At 40.6% G+C, this 18,596-nt stretch overlaps 1 protein-coding gene across 2 annotated transcripts in view; it reads left to right on the top strand.

Moving 5' to 3' along the window:
- The window catches only part of LOC123504822 (alkaline phosphatase-like), a 309,841-nt gene that overhangs the window by 216,481 nt on the left and 74,764 nt on the right, over positions 1-18,596 (top strand). For both annotated transcript variants that reach the window (XM_045255666.1, XM_045255665.1), the window contains exon 3: positions 5,783-5,957. In XM_045255666.1, the coding sequence (XP_045111601.1) occupies positions 5,783-5,957 (175 nt within the window). The remainder of the gene's footprint in view (positions 1-5,782; positions 5,958-18,596) is intronic.

The following is an 18,596-nucleotide window of genomic DNA, read 5'->3' as shown; positions in this document are numbered from 1 at the left end:
ACTCTGCCAAGTTCCTCACTTAAGTAATTCGCTTATCATTTTTTTTGTTGTTTGTGTAACATCTATTTAATATGGCTTCCGCTCAGTTTAACGTTGAAGATTTTTGTGCTGACCCTTCTCTGGAACAACTTAAAGATGCTAATATAAAGAAGGACCAATGGAAGACCATCGCTAAACATTTTGATGTTCCCATCACGTCTCAGATGACTAAAGAGGTCGTTAAGAATGTAGTTGTTGAACATCTAGTCCAAGAAGGTCAGTTGCTAGGAAATGCCATAGAAGAGTTAACTCCCATGTCAGCCTCTACGAGGACTATAACACACAGTCCCCTGGAAGAACAGGATAAGAGTAGGATAAGTCAGTGGGAAATTGAGAAGCTTAAACTAGAATACCGGATGCAAGAAAAACAAATGCAACTACAGGCAGAAAAAGAAGCGAAAGAAATGCAACTACAGGCAGAAAGAGAAGATAAAGAAAAAGAATTTCAGTTACAACTTAAAAGGCAGGAGAAAGAGTTAAAAATTCAGGAGTTAACCCTACGAAATGACGCTAAGTTTAGAGGGGAAGAAATAGATATAAAGAAAAAGTTAGCAAGCTTTAATCCTGCTACAGCTGCTCCGCTAGTTCCCCCTTTTGATGAATCTGATGTTGACGGGTCATTTCGCGCTTTTGAGAGCATTGCTAATAGGAATAAATGGCCCAAGGATCAGTGGGTGTCTCTCCTTGTCCCTAAGCTAGTAGGAAAAGCTTATAGGGTATACAACGGCCTTAGTGATGAGGTAGAATATGAAGAGATCAAAGGTAACATTCTAGACGCCTACTCTATCACTTCTGATGGATACAGACAACAGTTTCGAAAGTATGTGAAACCAGAGTCTCACACCTATGTTGAATTGCTAGTGAGAAACTAAGACAATTTAAGAAATGGTTAGCCGCCCTTAACATTACCACCTTTTCGGAGTTGCTCAATCTAATGGTCCTGGAAGAATGGAAGAACAAGTTACCCTTTAATATTCTGAGGCATGTGGAAGAACGGGGAGAGAGTGATCTTATGTCTGCCGCTAAAGTGGCTGATGCGTTTGCTTTGTTGATGGGATCCCTGGGTAGTAGAGGTCGTGGTTCACTATCTAATGTTAGGTCCTCCTTTGGGGAAGGTTTTGGGGGCATGGGTGGTAAGCCGACCGGATTCTCGCCAAATGCATATAATTCCCCCTGGTGTACATACTGTAAGAAGCCAGGTCACACGATCCAGAAATGTAGACACCCAAATTGCAAGGCCTCTCAACGTCAACTTTCTTTTGTGGCCCCTAAACCTAACACATTTGAGAACAAGAAACCAGTGGCCCTAGCTAACCCTGTCAACTCTCCTCTAGAACTTTATGACTCGTACATGTATCAAGGTAAAGTGTCCCTGACTGATGGTAAAGACAAGGCAATAAATGTCAAGGTTCTGCGTGATACAGGTGCTGCCCAATCCATCTTAAGGGAAGATGTCATCCCTAACATCAAACAGGCTTTCACTGGGGAGAAGGTGATCCTTACAGGTCTCGAATCACAGCTCTCCTATCCCTTGGCTAATATTAGCTTACAGTGCCCTTTCATTTCAGGAGAGGTTGAGGTAGCCATTAAACCTGGTGAACTGCCAGTACCGGGGTACATCTTGTACTGGGTAATGATCTTGCGGGTAACTTGGCTGTTCCAAACTTAATTGTTCTTGATTCTCCCTTAACAGAAAGTCCCACTAAGACCCTGGACGAAACATCCCCTCACTTCTTCCCAGTGTGTGCAGTCACCAGGTCTCAGTCCAAGTCCCTGCCCTTTCACCACCTCCTCCACCAATGATTGCCTCTACTGACAACTTGTACAATAACATCATTTCAAAGGAGAATTTGATTAATGCTCAGGAACAGGATCTCACTTTGGCTAAGATCAGACATGTTGCCAGTGAGACAAAGGATATGTCTAAATTGCCTTGTTTTTATTATCAGGAAGGAGTCCTGATGCGTGCCTACAGACCTCCTGAACTGAAACAACTAGACACCTGGTCAGAAACACATCAAGTTGTCATCCCTTGTCTGTAAGACCAGCCATTATAGAACTAGCTCATGATGGATTGTCAGGTCATCTAGGCATCCAAAAAACCTACAAGAAGGCTCTTCAACATTTTTTGGCCAGGAATGAAAAAGGATGTGTCACACTATGTAAAACATGTCATATATGTCAAATTGTGGTTAAGCCTAACGAACGCCTTGTGCCAGCTCCTCTGACGCCTATTCCAGTTCAGACGGAGCCCTTCGAAAAGATCGTTCTAGACTGCGTAGGGCCCTTACCCAAAACCAAACGAGGGAATCAGTATTTGTTAACCCTCATGGATCCCACTACCAGGTACCCTGAAGCATTCCCTCTTAAGAACATCACATCAAAGACGATTGTAAAACATCTAATACATTTTTTCACCTCGGTAGGAATTCCAAAACAAATTCAGTCTGACAAGGGTAGCAATTTCACTAGCAATTTTTTCCAACAGATAGTGAATGAGCTAAACATCGACCATGTAACCTCCTCGGCTTACCATCCCCAATCCCAAGGCTGTCTGGAGCGGTTTCACCAAACATTAAAAGTTTTACCGAAATCTCTAAAATAGGATGACCAAACTTCAGTAAGGAAAACCAGAAGATCACCAGTAGAGCGGTCTTGACGGAAGCCATACTGGCGATCAGAGAGAAGATTGTAAAATGACAGATGTTTGAGAGGATAGATTCAAAATCTTAGCCAAACAAGAAATTAAAGCTATAGGAAGGTAGTTTGAGGGATTAGAACGGTCACCTTTTTTAGGAACAGGCTGAACGTAGGCAAACTTCCAGCACGAAGGAAAGGTAGAAGTGGATAGGCATAGTTGAAAAAGTTTGGCCAGGCAAGGTGCAAGCACGGAAGCACAGTTTTTGAGAACGATAGGAGGGACCAAATGAGATCTATAAACCTTCCTTGTGTTTAGGTCAGCGAGGGCATGGAAAACATCATTACGAAGAATTTAAATTGATGGCATGAAATAGTCAGAGGGAGGAGGAGAGGGAGGGACAAGGCCAGAATCATCTAAAGTGGAAATGATAGCAAAGGTTTGAGAGAAGAGTTCATATTTAGAAACAGATGAGATGGCAGTGGTGCCATCAGGATGAAATAAAGAAGGGAAAGATGCATTATTTTTCTGTTCGCATAGGAAGTTAAAAGTATTCATCTTGTGAAGTTTTAAGTAGATCGTGTTTAATTTTGTGGTGCAGTATATTAACCTCGTGAAAAATAATAAGACAATTGCTAATGTGTAAGTATCTTTGGTTCATTTGAGGGGCTGACAGCTGCCATCTTGACACGGTAAGACTGCAACTCTTATTAGTGCGCTTTCATCACTCTGGAAATAAGATAGTAGTTGTAATAGTAGTTGTAAAAGTAATAGTAGTAGTAGTAGTAGTAGTAGTAGTAGTAGTAGTAGTAGTAGTAGTAGTAGTAGTAGCAGCAGCAGTAGTAGTAGTAGTAGTAGTAGTAGTAGTAGTAGTAGTAGTAGTAGTAGTTGTAGTTGCTGCAGCTGCTACTACTACTACTACTACTACTACTACTACTACTACTACTACTTTTACTACTACCCCCCTAATACAACTACTACTATAACTACTACTCTTGGTATACTGTAGTAGAAGTGAGAGCAAAAAAAAAAGAGAAAAGGGAGATAAATGAGAATAGGAAGTAAAGTGGAATTGCGCATTCGCATGCGCACGCGTGCACGCCTTCACTTTAGGGAGGCGGTGGCGTAGTGGATAAGGTGGTGAGTTTGGGATCGGGCAGACGTCCATACGTAGGTTCAAATCCCACCAAGTGCCGCCTTGATACTTTGTCATTTGTCTAGTGGTTTAAAATTACCTATATGTCACCATAATACCCAGGTTTTAGGTGGAGGTGTAATTGCCTTACATGAAACAAGCATGTGTGCTTACATGTGTGTGAGAGCTTAAGTGCACGCGGGCGCGCACACACATACACACACACACACACACACACACACACATATATGTATGTATATATATATATATATATATATATATATATATATATATATATATATATATATATATATAATATATACACACACACACACACAGAGAGAGAGAGAGAGAGAGAGAGAGAGAGAGGATTGGGAAGTTGACATGAGGAAAATTAACAGAATATTAACTACATACTCGTAGTATAATGACTTAGTGACCTACTTTGGCTGGGACAGCCCATAATTAACGAGGAGTGTGAAAGCTCCATGAAAAGGAAATAAGAAAAGTTATGAAGTTTGAGTACATTCCGACACGAAATATCTATGAATGAAGTTGCTGCTCAAGGTGGGTGTCACGAGAATCATGTTATTGCGCAGCGTTTGCTTTAGTAAAATGAAGTCACACTTTTGAGGAAATGATGCAGAGTGTCTTTACTGCGCGCTTCGTCAGTGGAACCTTAAGGCTAAAGTAAATGTTTTGAAGGCTGAGTGTAAGAAGAGGCGCGACGCTCCTCTCATCAGAATAAAACTGGTTGCTTTAGTGGAGTTCTTCACTCTATAATTTCACATTTTTGAAACGTGATAAGGTTTGTGCAACACTATTGCGACACAAATAGGAATTCAATTTTCATTATCATTTATGTCTTCAGCTCATGCAGTTATCATCCTACTCGCACTTCACTCATTACGCAAATGGACCGTGCTGCTACTTGAAACAGCGAAAAAATAAAAAATGTAACGATATTTTTATGTTTTTTTTTTCTAATGACACAGGCGGCTGAGGGAAGACTGGCAAAGCACTGGAGTGAGGGTGTGGCGGGTGAGCACAGTGACAGGTGCAGAGGTGGAAAATCTCTGACACGGCGTTCACCTGTACCGGAGGAACCCATGATACCTGTGCAGGATGCGAGAAGGCCACGACTGTTTCTTAAAATGAATGAGGGTGTATCACTTAGCATCAGTGTGCGGTGTGAAAATATGCTCCAGATGAAAAACAAATCCTCCACCGATATGTATCAACAAAAAAAAAAAAAAAAAAAAAAAAAAGCACTTTATGTCACTACAAAATTGATTCCGCGGGTAAGGCAGATTTACGTGCACAAACTCTTGGATCTTTTATGATACAAGGGAAGCGGAAATAAATATGGAGTAATCGTATCGAAATGAAGCGCCAAAATGTATAGTTGTTTAATATAAGTTTAACAACACGGAATCTTCCAAATAATAGTAGTAATAATAATAGTAGTATTAATAATAATAATAATAATAATAATATTAATAATAAAAATAGCAATAATGATAATGGAAGGGGAGGTGTTGGAAAGTACAGGTGTAGGAGTTGAGTTTATATCCCAACCGGTTTCGCCTAGTACGGTCTTCAAGGGAACTTCCACCATTGACTGGGCACAGAATCATGGTGACATTTTATTTGCTCTAGTTCCCCTGAAGAAGCTGTAGGCGAAACTGGTTTTGAAATAAACTCAACTCCTTACACCTGTCTTTCCCTCCACTTCCCCCCTCCGAAATGGCTTATTGTCTGTACAAATAGCGATTAGGATAATGATAATAATATTAATAATAATAATAATAATAATAATAATAATAATGATGATGATAATAATAACAGTAATAATGATAATAGCAACAATAATGATAATAATGATAATAATAATGAAAAGACCTAAGTCGATTCCTCTTCCAATATTCTTCGGTAACAATCTTGTAATCCTAATCTCGTGTTTCTTCCAGACATACAATATCGACGCCCAGATCGGAGATTCGTCTGCATGCGCCACGGCTCTCATGTGTGGCGTGAAGGCCAATGTCAACACACTGGGTCTCGACCACCGGGGCAAGTTTGAGGACTGCATGTCTTCCTATACCGCTGGAGTCACTTCCATCATTGACTGGGCACAGAATCATGGTGAGTACTCGAATGATATTTTATATGCTCATCTTAATATAATTAGGCGTAATTTCAATAGCAATGTAAATATTTTTTTTTTTTTTTTTTTTTTTGTGATACCTCGACATCGCCAATTCAAGAAGCACTGAATGCTTGCTGGAGAATCTTAAGGCTATACGTATATGAATCTATAGGAAAGAGCAATGCGCACTGTTGCCTCTCTGGATATGGTTATATATGATCTGAAGATCTTAAAGCTGTAGAGCATAAAACATTTTTACATGAAGAATCTGGTAACTGCTGCGGCAACAATAACTGCTGTGCTCCTTTCTAAATGAAGGAAGAGCAGTAGCACCAGCAACACCAGCAGCAACATTGCCAGCTGGTTTGATCATTATTTTTTCCTACCAAGAAGACGCAGCACCAGCGGGTTTCAGGTTTTCTTCCTCGAGCCACACAAGCTGCATGCGGAGATATAATCTCATGCACCTGACATTGCAAAGTGCTTTCATTTATTAATGGGAGATAATGTCCTAGCGTCCTTCCTGTAATAATTCTAAAAAAAAAAAAAAAAAAAGTGGAGAAGTCATAACTGTGAGAGCAAACAAAGAAACATATTAAGTATTATGTGAGCGTATTTATGTGACCATTTTGTACAAAGTTGTACCATAAGCGTAAAATAACACTGAAAGTTTTGTCAGACGAAGGTTTCCACATTTTTAAAAAGGAAGTGAATTAAATTATCACATATCGTAAACGAATTTTTGCGATTGTTTATATTTCCACTTGGCTTCGCAGTCCTCGGACAGGATTATTTTCTTATTGCATCTCGGGAGCGAGGAGGAGGTTGTTGGAGGCGCGCTGAGCGTCCCCCAGGCCTCGCCTCGCTCCGATTACTGTCTTCTTGCTGTGAGATTTGACCTCTTTCTCTCCTTCCTCCCTTACATTTCTTATTCCCGTCCTCGTTTCGTCTTTCTTATATTTCTTACTTGTTATTTCTGTTTCATATTTTCTTTTCCATCGTCTTGTTGGTCCTGTTGTTGCTTGCGACATTGTACGTAAAAATCACATCCTCCTCCTTCTCCTTCCATCCTTCCTTCCTTCCTTCCTTCCTTTCCAGCTACCCTGTATTTGGAACACTCAACTATGATACTGAAACGAATAAAGCTACACATTACTTGATGGCCGAAGGATTTTTTTATTTTTTACTCAACCGTGTGATATGTCAGCCATTGCCATTATTGCTGATTATCAGTAGTTCATATTTTTTTCTCACTATCTAGTAATATATTCTGCCGATCTCATAAACATTATGATTATCTCTCTCTCTCTCTCTCTCTCTCTCTCTCTCTCTCTCTCTCTCTCTCTCTCTCTCTCTCTCTCTCTCTCTCTCTCTCTCTCTCTCTCTCTCTCTCTCTCTCTCTCTCTCTCTCTCTCTCTCTCTCTATATATATATATATATATATATATATATATATATATATATATATATATATATATATATATATATATATATATATATATATATATAAATATATTTATGCATCTATCTATCTATATGTATATCTATGTCTCTTTTTTTTCCTGCATCTATCTATCTATCTGTATATCTTTGTTTCTTTTTTTTCCTGCATCTATCTATCTATCTGTATATCTTTGTTTCTTTCTTTTCCTAACATTTTCATGTCAGCGTTTGCTTTGATCTTTTACATGAAGAATAGATATTATAGTTTCTGTTGTTTCCACAACCGGGACTATCAGATCTGTCACTCTTTTATTTTCTCTTGTTTTGTATCACCATTTCCGTAATCGTCACTGGAACAATTAAACACCAACACTAGCAAAGCAGGACACATTTCTCTCTCTGTATCAATTTTTTTCGTTTATGTGTATGTGATATTTTCATCTCGGAACTTTACGTAGCTCCATTAGATTATAATTTATATAGTTTGTTAACGCTTATTTTTGGTCTTTCGTCACCTTGTTAATTGTATAACTGGTAAATAACTGCAGCAGCAACAGTATTCTTTCCTCGGTATAAGCCAACATTCTCTTGCTCGTTTGTATTGTGTCTCTACTTTTCGTAGCAACTTGTCGCTTTACTTCACATTATTTCCAAGCATCTATTCCTCGTCCATTGCCACCCACTTAAGTAGTTGTGTTTGTTTATTCCCGCCAAGCACGCTACCTTGTCTGGCCATACCCCTTTAAGTTTTGCGTTCCCAGGTTATATCCGACTCGGAGCAGTATCTTGTTTCTTTTCCAGCTCCCAGAAGTCCTGGTGCTGAACAGCTTTTCCCTATGTGATGTTGCTTTAGAAAATCCGTTACATTATCGTTCCATAGAGAAAATGTTATGTGTGTTAGGTTGAATTTGGCTGTAATGATCTCAGTGTAGGTAAACGTTATTTTTCTTATTTTTCATCCATTTTTGTGAGGAATTTTATTTCATAATTGTTTTTTTTTTTTCTTTTGTCAGAAACAAATGTGTTCTTTCGTGACCTATATGCCATTCCTACAACCAATGATAAATATAACTTTGGTTGATATAACATGTTTTGTTCGCAGCAAATATTGTAGTGAAGAAGTTCAATATTTCCCTCATTTGTTGCCTGGCATTGAATGTCGCGATGCTTCCTATTAGGTAGTTTTTTAAAGTTTTAATTTTTGGCGGGCTTCATGATGTTCCAAAACCTTTTCTCTCTCCTCTATGTTGGCCCACTTCTACCTCCATGGAAGCTGTTGCAGCAATATCTATACTGAAATAACTGAAATTTAACTTTTATTGCCCCTTTGTGGCACTCGGCCTCAGATTTCTTTTTATCGCACGCTTTCACAAATTTATTCTTCGATGAAACTTTGCAACTTTTCTGAAAGTTCTTCAGATAGTTTTAGAATAGGATAGTTTATGATTACCTTGATAATTAAATGAATAAATGAATATATCTACTATACTTGTTTATCTCTCTCTCTCTCTCTCTCTCTCTCTCTCTCTCTCTCTCTCTCTCTCTCTCTCTCTCTCTCTCTCTCTCTCTCTCTCTCTCTCTCTCTCTCTCTCTCTCTCTCTCTCTCTCTCTCTCTCTCTCTCTCTCTCTCTCTCTCTCTCTCTCTCTCTCTATCTCTCTCTCTCTATATATATATATATATATATATATATATATATATATATATATATATATATATATATATATATATATATATATATGTGTGTGTGTGTGTGTGTGTGTGTGTGTGTGTGTGTGTGTGTGTGTGTGTACATCATTTTTCGTTCCACATGAATCTTGCCTTTGCATCCATCCAGCGATACTATTTAAAACAGATAGACCCACATTTCTCTTCCTTTCCGTTATAAATGTTTCATTTAGTTTATAAAGTCCTTCACCACTGTCACTTTTCATTATTCAGCAATTATTACAAAGTTTACTCCCAGCATTAATATGACTTTAGAAATACAGAAACGCCATACACGTGCTACAGTTTTCTTTCGTACTCATCCTCTTGTTGAAACGGGTGGCAAAAAGCTCAGCAATCTCTTTTATGTTTCTTTCCTTTTTTTTTAGAAGTATGTCTCTGGAATACTTGTTGTTTGGTTGTTTTCAGCTACAGGAGAAAGACTTTTTTTATACCATGTGGGCTTGTAGAACTTCCTTGGCTTCCTCTAACCATGTGTGTACAGTGACATTATGTGATGCTCCTGTTTTTCCCTAAACACACACACTGTATCCCTCAGTGCACATCTATAAGCCGATGCCACATTTTGCTACACAGTTCCATAATTTCTGGTAAGAAATATATATTTTGTGACTAGCTCTGTTTCTGGTAAGTTGGTAATGTTATCAGTAATGTCAGTCTCACTTTTATTCAACATTCTTTCAAAGCATTCAGTCTGTCTCATGATCACTGCAGCATTGTTCTGTACCATTTTTCCAGTTGTATCAGAAATAAATGTTCCCAGCTTTCTTCCCCCGCTCGCACCTTTTATCTTTCAAAGTAATTTCTTTCTCCTTCAAAATATCGAATCTTTTTTTTTCTTCCATATTCAATCTCTCGCTTGATTTCTTTTTTTTTTCGACTTCATCCCACTTTATCCAAATATAACTTCTCCCTCAACTTGTCTTTCCTTCTCTTTAGATATTAGTGATTTATTTTTCCTTTAATATTTCTTTTTTTAACTTTCAAGCTTACCTTCTTAACATCATTGTAAACTGCAACAAGAGTAGCTATAATAGTAGCAGTAGCAGTAGTAGTAGTAGTAGTAGTAGTAGTTGTAGTAGTAGTAGTAGTAGTAGTAGTAGTAGTAGTAGTAGTAGTAGTAGTAGTAAAGAGGAGGTAGTAGACACCTAAGCGAAACGATAATTTACTCCCAGCGAGGTCTAACAGCACTAGTTCAGGGGTTTCTGTGAATCTTTCATTAAAGCTAGTTGTGATCTCGCTGAACGTTTCCCTTTGTGTCTTACAACTCAAGGAGGCAGTCACAGCCTACCCTCTAAAATCAACTCTCCTTCTTCACTCAAAATTACATGCACTTACCACACACACACACCCTTCACTTAAAAAAATTAAAATTATAAAATGGTGACTCCAGTTCCAACCTTGGAGTTCCCTTCTGGGGAGGAGACCATGTATGTCCCCAGGTCGGAGTGCTCTCTCGTTCGCGACCCAAAATGTGTTGACACCTATCTAAAGTTTTTCTTCATAAACTTCTGCAACATTCGCGGTCTTAAGATCTCATTTTCAATCTGTGGAACACCACCTCTCCTCTACTAAACCTCATCTTCTTTTCCCCACCGAAACACAGCTGTCTGAGGCAACTGAGAGTAGCTCCTTCTCTGTTCTCTCCTACTTTTTCTATCCTCATTTTCGTTCCAAAGCTGGATGTTGCATCTATGTGCGCAACGACTTAACTTGCTCTCGTGCCCACGCTCTCGAATCTTCCGAGTTTTCCACCATCTGGCTTAGACTCAATAGTCACTCTCTAACTAAATTTATTTGTGCTGTTTATCTCTCCCCCTAACTCCTCTGTCTAAAGTAAATTCTTTGACTATTTAACTTCCAAAGTGGAGCACGTTCTGTCCCTCAACCTCTTCGCGGAGATCTCCATTCTTGTAGATTTCAATGTCCACCACCATCTGTGGCTTTCCTCCCTCTTTACTGACCATCCCGGTGAACTAGCCTTCAATTTTGCAACTAGTACAACACCCTACTCGTATCACTGACCGTTTTGGAGACACGCCCAACATTCTTGATTTTTTCCTCACCTCTAATCCTTCTGCTTATGCTGTCATCCTATCTTCTCCGCTGGGCTCCTCCGATCACAATCTCATTTCTGTATCTTGCCCTATTTCTCCACTCCCCTCGTCAGGATCCCCCAAAACGGAGGTGCCTCTGGAATTTTGCCTCTGCTGGTTGGGGGTGTCTGAGGAGGTATTATGTTGATTTTCCCTGAAATGATTGCTGTTTCCGTGTCAGAGATCCATCTCTGTGTGCTAAACGCATAACAGAGGTGATAGTGTCTGACATGAAGGCGTACATTCTTCACTTTTTTCTCAACCTAAACCTTCTTAACCTTGGTTTAACACAGCCTGTTCTCCTGTTGTACATGATAGAGAGGTTGCCCACAAAAGGTACTTGAGCCTTCCAGCTCATGCACTTTATATTTCTGCTCGGAATCATGCCAAGTCTGTTCTTCAACTTGCCAAACACTCCTCCATAAATAGAAAATATTAAAATCTTTCAAACTTTAACTTCCCTCATGGCTTCTGGCATCTGGCCAAAAACATCTCCAGTAACTTTATTTCTTCATCTTTCCGTCGCTTATTTCATCCTGATGGCACCACTGCCATCTCTTATGTCTCTAAACTCTTGTCTCAACTTTTTGCTAAAAACTTCACCTTCGATGATTCTGAGCTTGTCCCTCCCTCTCCTCCTCCCTCTGATTATTTCATGTCTTCAATCAAAATTCTTCGTTATGATATTTTCCACGCTCTTTCTTGCCTAAACCCTCGGAAGGCTTATGGACCTGATGGGGTCCCTCCTATCGTTCTCAAAAACTGTGCTTCTGTGCTTGCACCTTGCCTGGCCAAACTCTTCCAACTATGTCTATCGACTTCTACCTTTCCTTCTTGCTGGAAGTTTGCCTACATTCAGCCTGTTCCTAAAAAGGGTGACTGTTCTAATCCCTCAAACTACCGTCCTATAGCTTTAATCTCTTGCTTGTCTAAAGTTTTTAATCTATCCTGAATAGGAAGATTCTCAAACATCTGTCACTTCACAATCTTGTATCTGATCGCCAGTATGGCTTCTGTCAAGGTCGCTCTACTGGTGATCTTCTGGCTTCCTTACTGAGTCTTGGTCATCCTCTTTTAGAGATTTCGGTGAAACTTTTGCTGTCGCGTTAGACATATCAAAAGCTTTTGATAGAGTCTGGCACAAAGCTTTGATTTCAAAACTGCCCTCCTACGGTTTCTATCCTTCTTTCTGCATCTTTATTTCCTTTCTGACCGTTCTATTGCAGCCGTGGTAGACGGCCACTGTTCTTCTCCTAAATCTATCAATAGTGGTGTTCCTCAGAGTTCTGTCCTATCACCCACTCTCTTTTAACATTCATTAATGAACTTTCTTAACCAAACGTCTTGCCCTATCCACTCCTACGCTGATGTTACCACCCTACATCTTTCCACGTCCTTTCATAGAAGACCAACCCTACAGTAAGTCAACATATCATGTTGGGACGCCAAAAAAAAAAACGCCTGACTTCTGATCTTTCTAAAATTTCTGATTGGAGCAGAGAAAACTTAGTTGTGTTCAATGCCTCAAAAACTCATTTCTCCATCTATCAACTCGACACAACCTTCCAGACAACTATCCCCTCTTCTTCAATGACACTTAACTGTCTCCCTCTTCCACACAGAATATCCTCGGTCTGTCCTTTACTCATAATCTTAACTGGAAACTTCATATTTCATCTCTTTCTAAAACAGTTTCTATGAAGTTAGGAAGTCTGAGGCGTCTCCGCCAGTTTTTCTCGCCCTTCCAACTGCTAACTCTGTAGAAGAGCCGTCCTTGTAAGGAGTACTCTTCTCATGTTTGAGGGATTCCACTCACACAGTTTTATTAGATAGAGCGGATTCAAAAGTAGTAGTAGTAGTAGTAGTAGTAGTAGTAGTAGTAGTAGTAGTAGTAGTAGTAGTAGTATATCTGTTACTTTTGTGTTGCTGTTGCTGCTGTTGTTATTATAATTATAGTGCTAAGAGCATCATTTCATCATTGCAGCAGTACCATTAATATTTATTAAGACACACTACATTATGTAATATTTAAAGTTTATTCGTTAAAATGTTCGAAAAAATTGCATCTCTTCGAGGAGTGTGGGTGTGTTCAGAGGAGCTTGGTAGGTGTTCCTTCTGCAAACCCACGTTGTCCATGAGCTCAGCCACACATCTTGCCTTACTGTTCAGCTGTTGGCTGAAATCAAAGACCATTGTAAACACTACATGACAGACTGCAGAAGGAATTACATCTCTGAATTAGTCAGCTGATAAAACAAAGGAGGGATAAAGCTACAGTCTTACATCATGTGTCGCTTTTTTTATTTTTTTTATTCACCAGCCGAGATTGCAGTTCATGGTACAGAATTTCAAGGATATACAATACTCCACTTACGTTGATGAATTAGTCTATATACTCCATTCGGAAAGGATTATATTTATTATCATATGTGATTTTTCTTTAATGGCCAGATGCTCATTTTTTCACTTTTGTTTTTTATTTCAACTGCCTCGTCTGGAATCTTGCCCCTATCATACCGTGGCCCTGTCTTTTGTCATCCGTTGCATCTGCCTTCTCTCCTCTTCTTTTTCTATTTCCTTTCATCTCTCTTCTTTTCTTCTCCGCTTTTTTCTCATACTTTATTATAAGTAGGTATGCCACACATTTCCCTCGGAGCTGAGTGGAGAGTGTTACCTCAGGCCCAGGGATGGACTTGAGCTCCCTTCCCGCGGTTCAAGAGGATCATTCTGTCAGTTGATGTCTTCCTCTCATGGCTCTAGTGTTCACGGGGTTCTCGTATCACCAGTACCACCCTTCATCCTCCTCAGTGCTCGCATCTCCCTTCACTCGCATCTCCTGGAAATACGAGTCCAATAAACAGCAAGCTGCAGTCCAGTGGCTTGCCTAATATGGCACGAATTATTACTCATAACATATTATCAATGTTTGCTTAGCTGATGCGGAGAGAGAGAGAGAGAGAGAGAGAGAGAGAGAGAGAGAGAGAGAGAGAGAGTTCTGTAATTGTCTGGCAGGGCACTGATTGAAAATAGATTTTACTTTTAACTTCCTGCCTCTGGTAAAGGAAAATGTCATCTATGCGGTAAAAACAAACCTCACTTCCCGTCTTCCCCAGAGACACAAGCGGCCAGCCTCCCTTTGCTCCTCCTTCCCACTCCCCAGCATCCCCGCCACCCACCACACTTGCCTCACCCCGCCCTCATTCTATCGCGCACCAGCCAACTCCCAGCTCGGCGCCGCGCTCCTTAGTCTTTATCGGCGCAATATGGATTTGTGTCCCCACCGTTCTTGGTTCCCAGGGACTTTATGGACGCATGCGAAAACTTATCTACTGGTCCCCTGATGAGAGCATTCGAGAAGGCATGATGAATTTTAGTTGGTGCAGGGAAAGGAAAGCAGAGGATCAGTCTTCTCATGTACCCTCTGCCTTCCTCCTTGTTTTATCAAGTTCCCTTCTTTCTCCCTTCGCTGTCTCTTTTTTAGCTTATATATTGAGTCGCTGCACGTCCTCCCCTCAGCGGGATATCCGGAACGTGTGTCCCACTGGTCGCTTCCCTCCAGCAGCAGCGTCTGTGTGTGTTCATCTTCCTCTGCGAAGTTCCTGTGGTTTTCGTGTGGAGGTAATGGCATCATCAGCCTCTTGAGTGGGAATATCATGTCTGGTGTTATTTAACTTTTGTGGTTTATTGGATAACATTAACGTCAGCAAATTGTTCTTGCAGTGTGTGTGTCTGTCTGTGTGTGTGTGTGTGTGTGTGTGTGTGTGTGTGTGTGTGTGTGTGTGTGTGTGTGTGTGTGTGTGTGTGTGTGAATAACTATGTATTTTTGTTTAATTGTTTCACTGCGTCTTGCTGGCATAGTTTTCCTCCTCCTCCTCCTCCTCCTCTTTATCTTCCTCCTATGTTACTTTTTTGCCGTTTTTTCACATTGTGCTTTTCGCAAGACTTATTCTTTTACTGGTATTTTTCACCAACTGTCCAATTGTTACTACATACGTATTTATTTTGTGTTCCTTCTTTTTTCCCCTTTTCTCCTCTTCATTGCTACTTCGTGTATGGTTCATTTATGTCCATTTCATTCATTTCCTCTGTTTCATCCCTCTACTGCTAGTGAGTTTTGCCTTATCTTGCCCTTCAACCTTCCTGCACTGTCTCGAATTCCGGCTTATATCCTCTCTTTCTTGTATATTGTCGTTCATCTCTCTCATCCCTCGTTTCTCACCCTTTATCTGCATACACCATAATCCTCTTATTTCCTCAAGGGTTCCTCTTTCCTTCTGCTTCTTCAATGTTTCTGTCTCACTCTGTTATGAATATTATCGGGTCATGTCTAGTTTCCTTTACGTTCTCGCAAGATGTTCTCAAGTGTCAGTGTCTTCTCTTTCTTTTGTTGCCCCGTTTCATCGTCAGATTTATGCCCATCGCCTTCAGCTTCACGTCTGGTCGCCTTTTGTCCCGGTCCTAATTAGTCCTCATTCGCTTTTCCAGGGTGATTGTCCTCCTCTGCTTGAATTTCTGTCCAGGCGCTTATCGTTTGTCCTCCACCTGTTGTGAGTCGCCTCTTCCTGCCGTCTCATTTGCGTCTTCCTCTTTAGTCTCTCGCACAACACTATATATTTTGCTTTTTCGTTTGCTTTTTTAGCAGCCACACTAAAAGCCTGCCCCTGGAGATTTTCTCGGTATTGTTTACTTGATTCTTTCCATCTTTCACGAGAAGTGCATGTGTAAAAAGGAAAAATATAGTATATGCACTTTTTGATTTTCTTATTTTCATTCTTCGTCTTTGGAGTATCAAGAAAAATTATTTTGGCTTCTATCTTTTCCCAGGCAGCTCTCTCTACCTCCTGGGCGTCCTGCCAACTTGCCTCCTCTTTGTCCTTCCTTGATGACATTACAGGAAGTCTCTTTCTCCCTAAAAGAACTTCCTCCTGGTTTTTTTATTTACTCCATATTAGTGCCAGACAAATGCCACTCCTGCCCATTTTTTTATGCTTTTCATTGCTCATGTTGCTTCCTGTTTGCAGTTCGTGAGCGCTCACCAAGACGACGCTCACACTTGTGGGACTTTCCTTTTAAGCTCGTCTCTATTTTCCTTTTTTAAGAAAAGTATTTGACGCTAACATTTATTGTGAATATCAATTTTATTTTACTACCTCTCCACGTTAGCACACACTCGGTACAACGTGATGTGAATTCAGATGCAATCGTTTGTGATCTTTCGTTCTGCAATTAACACCTGCTATTGGGAGACAGATGGCAGCAGGAATCAACTTGTCATGTATTTAGTGGAGTTTAGCTACAACAACAGCCCTGCCCACCCCGACCGCCGCCCCAACACGCCTCACGCATGAGCTATGCAAATTGCTTGATTATGAGAGAAAGCGCAGCCGGTGCCGGAGGAAGTGTGATCAAGTGCAACTTAAGACAATGGACCGACGCGGGGTGTTGGATCAGCTGGGCTGGTCCCAAGTTGAGCTCCTCGCTGAGCCTGGAGGGAGTTAGATTTAGGAGTCAGATATGCAGGAATTTCCAGAATGTTGGAGGCTTCATTATGCATTTCACTAATGAGAGGATTATAATTACAACGCGGAATGACTTAGTAGTTCATGAAAGATAGGTTTTCTTCAGTTATTTGTTTGGAGATTCCCAGACATCGCATCCCGGTCCCAAATGACGACCTCCATCCTGGCAGCGGCGGGACGAGGCAGACCCAAGGGGAACGGACTGTGTGACTTAACAATCACAACTATTGGTGCCATCATTCAAATAAATAAATACATAATTAAATAAATAAAATTATTCTTTCACATGTGGACGAAAACGTCTTCATTATTTCAGAGATATATTTTGTTACGCTTCGTTCAGACTTACACATGAGTCACTCGGGAAGGTTCTTGGCGCGTCACTTACTTCATGCACGGAACTAAAGAAAAGTCCGAAACAAAAGGAGAACATTGAAGCACTTCCCACGTAGTATCGCTTTGCAAGCTACGCAGTTTTGTTGGTGTGACTCCATGCTCTGATTGCCTCTCAGATGTAATGTTAACTATTTAGGGAGCATGAGAGCTAAACAAGAAGAGACACAGACACGAGGATGCAATTACTCCCTTGTGGTGGTGAGGGAGGGGCTCGGTGCGGTGTTGGGTGACTCCTGTGTCGTCTTTGCTATGCTAAGTGTTTGGTGTTGGCTGTTTGCCTTTATAATAATGCAGAGCCACATACTGGTTGTCTGATGACGTGTAGTATACACTGAATGATGAGCGGTACTTCTGTTGCGTGATATTATTATTGCTACAACCTTTGAAAAGAAAGTTTATGAGAAGACTTATAATTCAGTGTCCACAAGAAAAGCTAGAGCTGACACCCTTTGAGATTTACTTCAAGAAAATATACTTCAGATTTCCATCAAGTATTAAAGTAAAAACCTGTGGGAAGAGGAAAAAATCCCCGAGCATCCACTAAGGAACATGAATCATGGCCACAAGTAAACGGGCGTGTGTGGCTGCCAGACGGGCGACACTCGATGCCACCCCGCCGAGATTCCTTCACGCCCTGGGAGGAGACAGGGAGGGGAATGGCAGCCTCTCCGCGTGTCTCCCCTTCCTTCCCTCCCTCTCCCTTCGCCTGTCACCGCCACTTCTGCTCGTCCTTCTGGTGGGAGATATTCTCAAGATGAAAGAGAAATCTGAGAATCGTGTACGCCGACCACCTATGCAAATATTTTTATAATATTATAACACATCATGAAATAAAAAGAAAAACGTATTGAGAGAGAGAAAGAGAGAGAGAGAGAGTGTATCTGACACACACACACACACACACACACACACACACACACACACACATTAATCAACGGCAATGTTCAATGTTTCGCGGTAACATGTAGTCACTACTCAGGTAAATGAGAACTCAAGACTAATAAATTTGTGAAAAAAGAACAACAACAACTTGAAAAAAGAAAAAAAAATATTAATGTTAATAATGTAGAGTGCTGTGCCTGGAGGAAAGGAAATAACTTCAGCATCATCTGCGCTGCGAAGTTGTTAGATTTATTTTCCTTTGGGTTATCAAGGCAAACAAGGTCATCGGTCACCCCTCCCAGTGGTGAATTAATAATACGAGTCTTACCCCAAACAATCGCCGATCACACCTGTCCAGAGAGGGACGGCATGGGGTGTTATTATTCCCTCTAGCTAATGACAGACAACTTCAGGAGGGTGCAGAGTTATCAAACAATTAAATATAAATTTTACGGAAGAATGCGTGCACTGGGGAAGCACCGCCATGAGAGTAAAAGTAGTAGTGACAGCAAGCCATGTCTTTTTTTTTTGTGCAAGCTTCACTCCCTTCCTCCTTAAATAGCTTCACGGGTT

The sequence above is a fragment of the Portunus trituberculatus genome, chromosome 17 (genome assembly GCF_017591435.1).
Source record: "Portunus trituberculatus isolate SZX2019 chromosome 17, ASM1759143v1, whole genome shotgun sequence".
Taxonomy (NCBI): Eukaryota; Metazoa; Arthropoda; class Malacostraca; order Decapoda; family Portunidae; genus Portunus; species Portunus trituberculatus.
The sequence above is the reverse complement of the archived record's forward strand: the minus strand, read 5'-3'. Positions and strand labels throughout refer to the sequence as shown.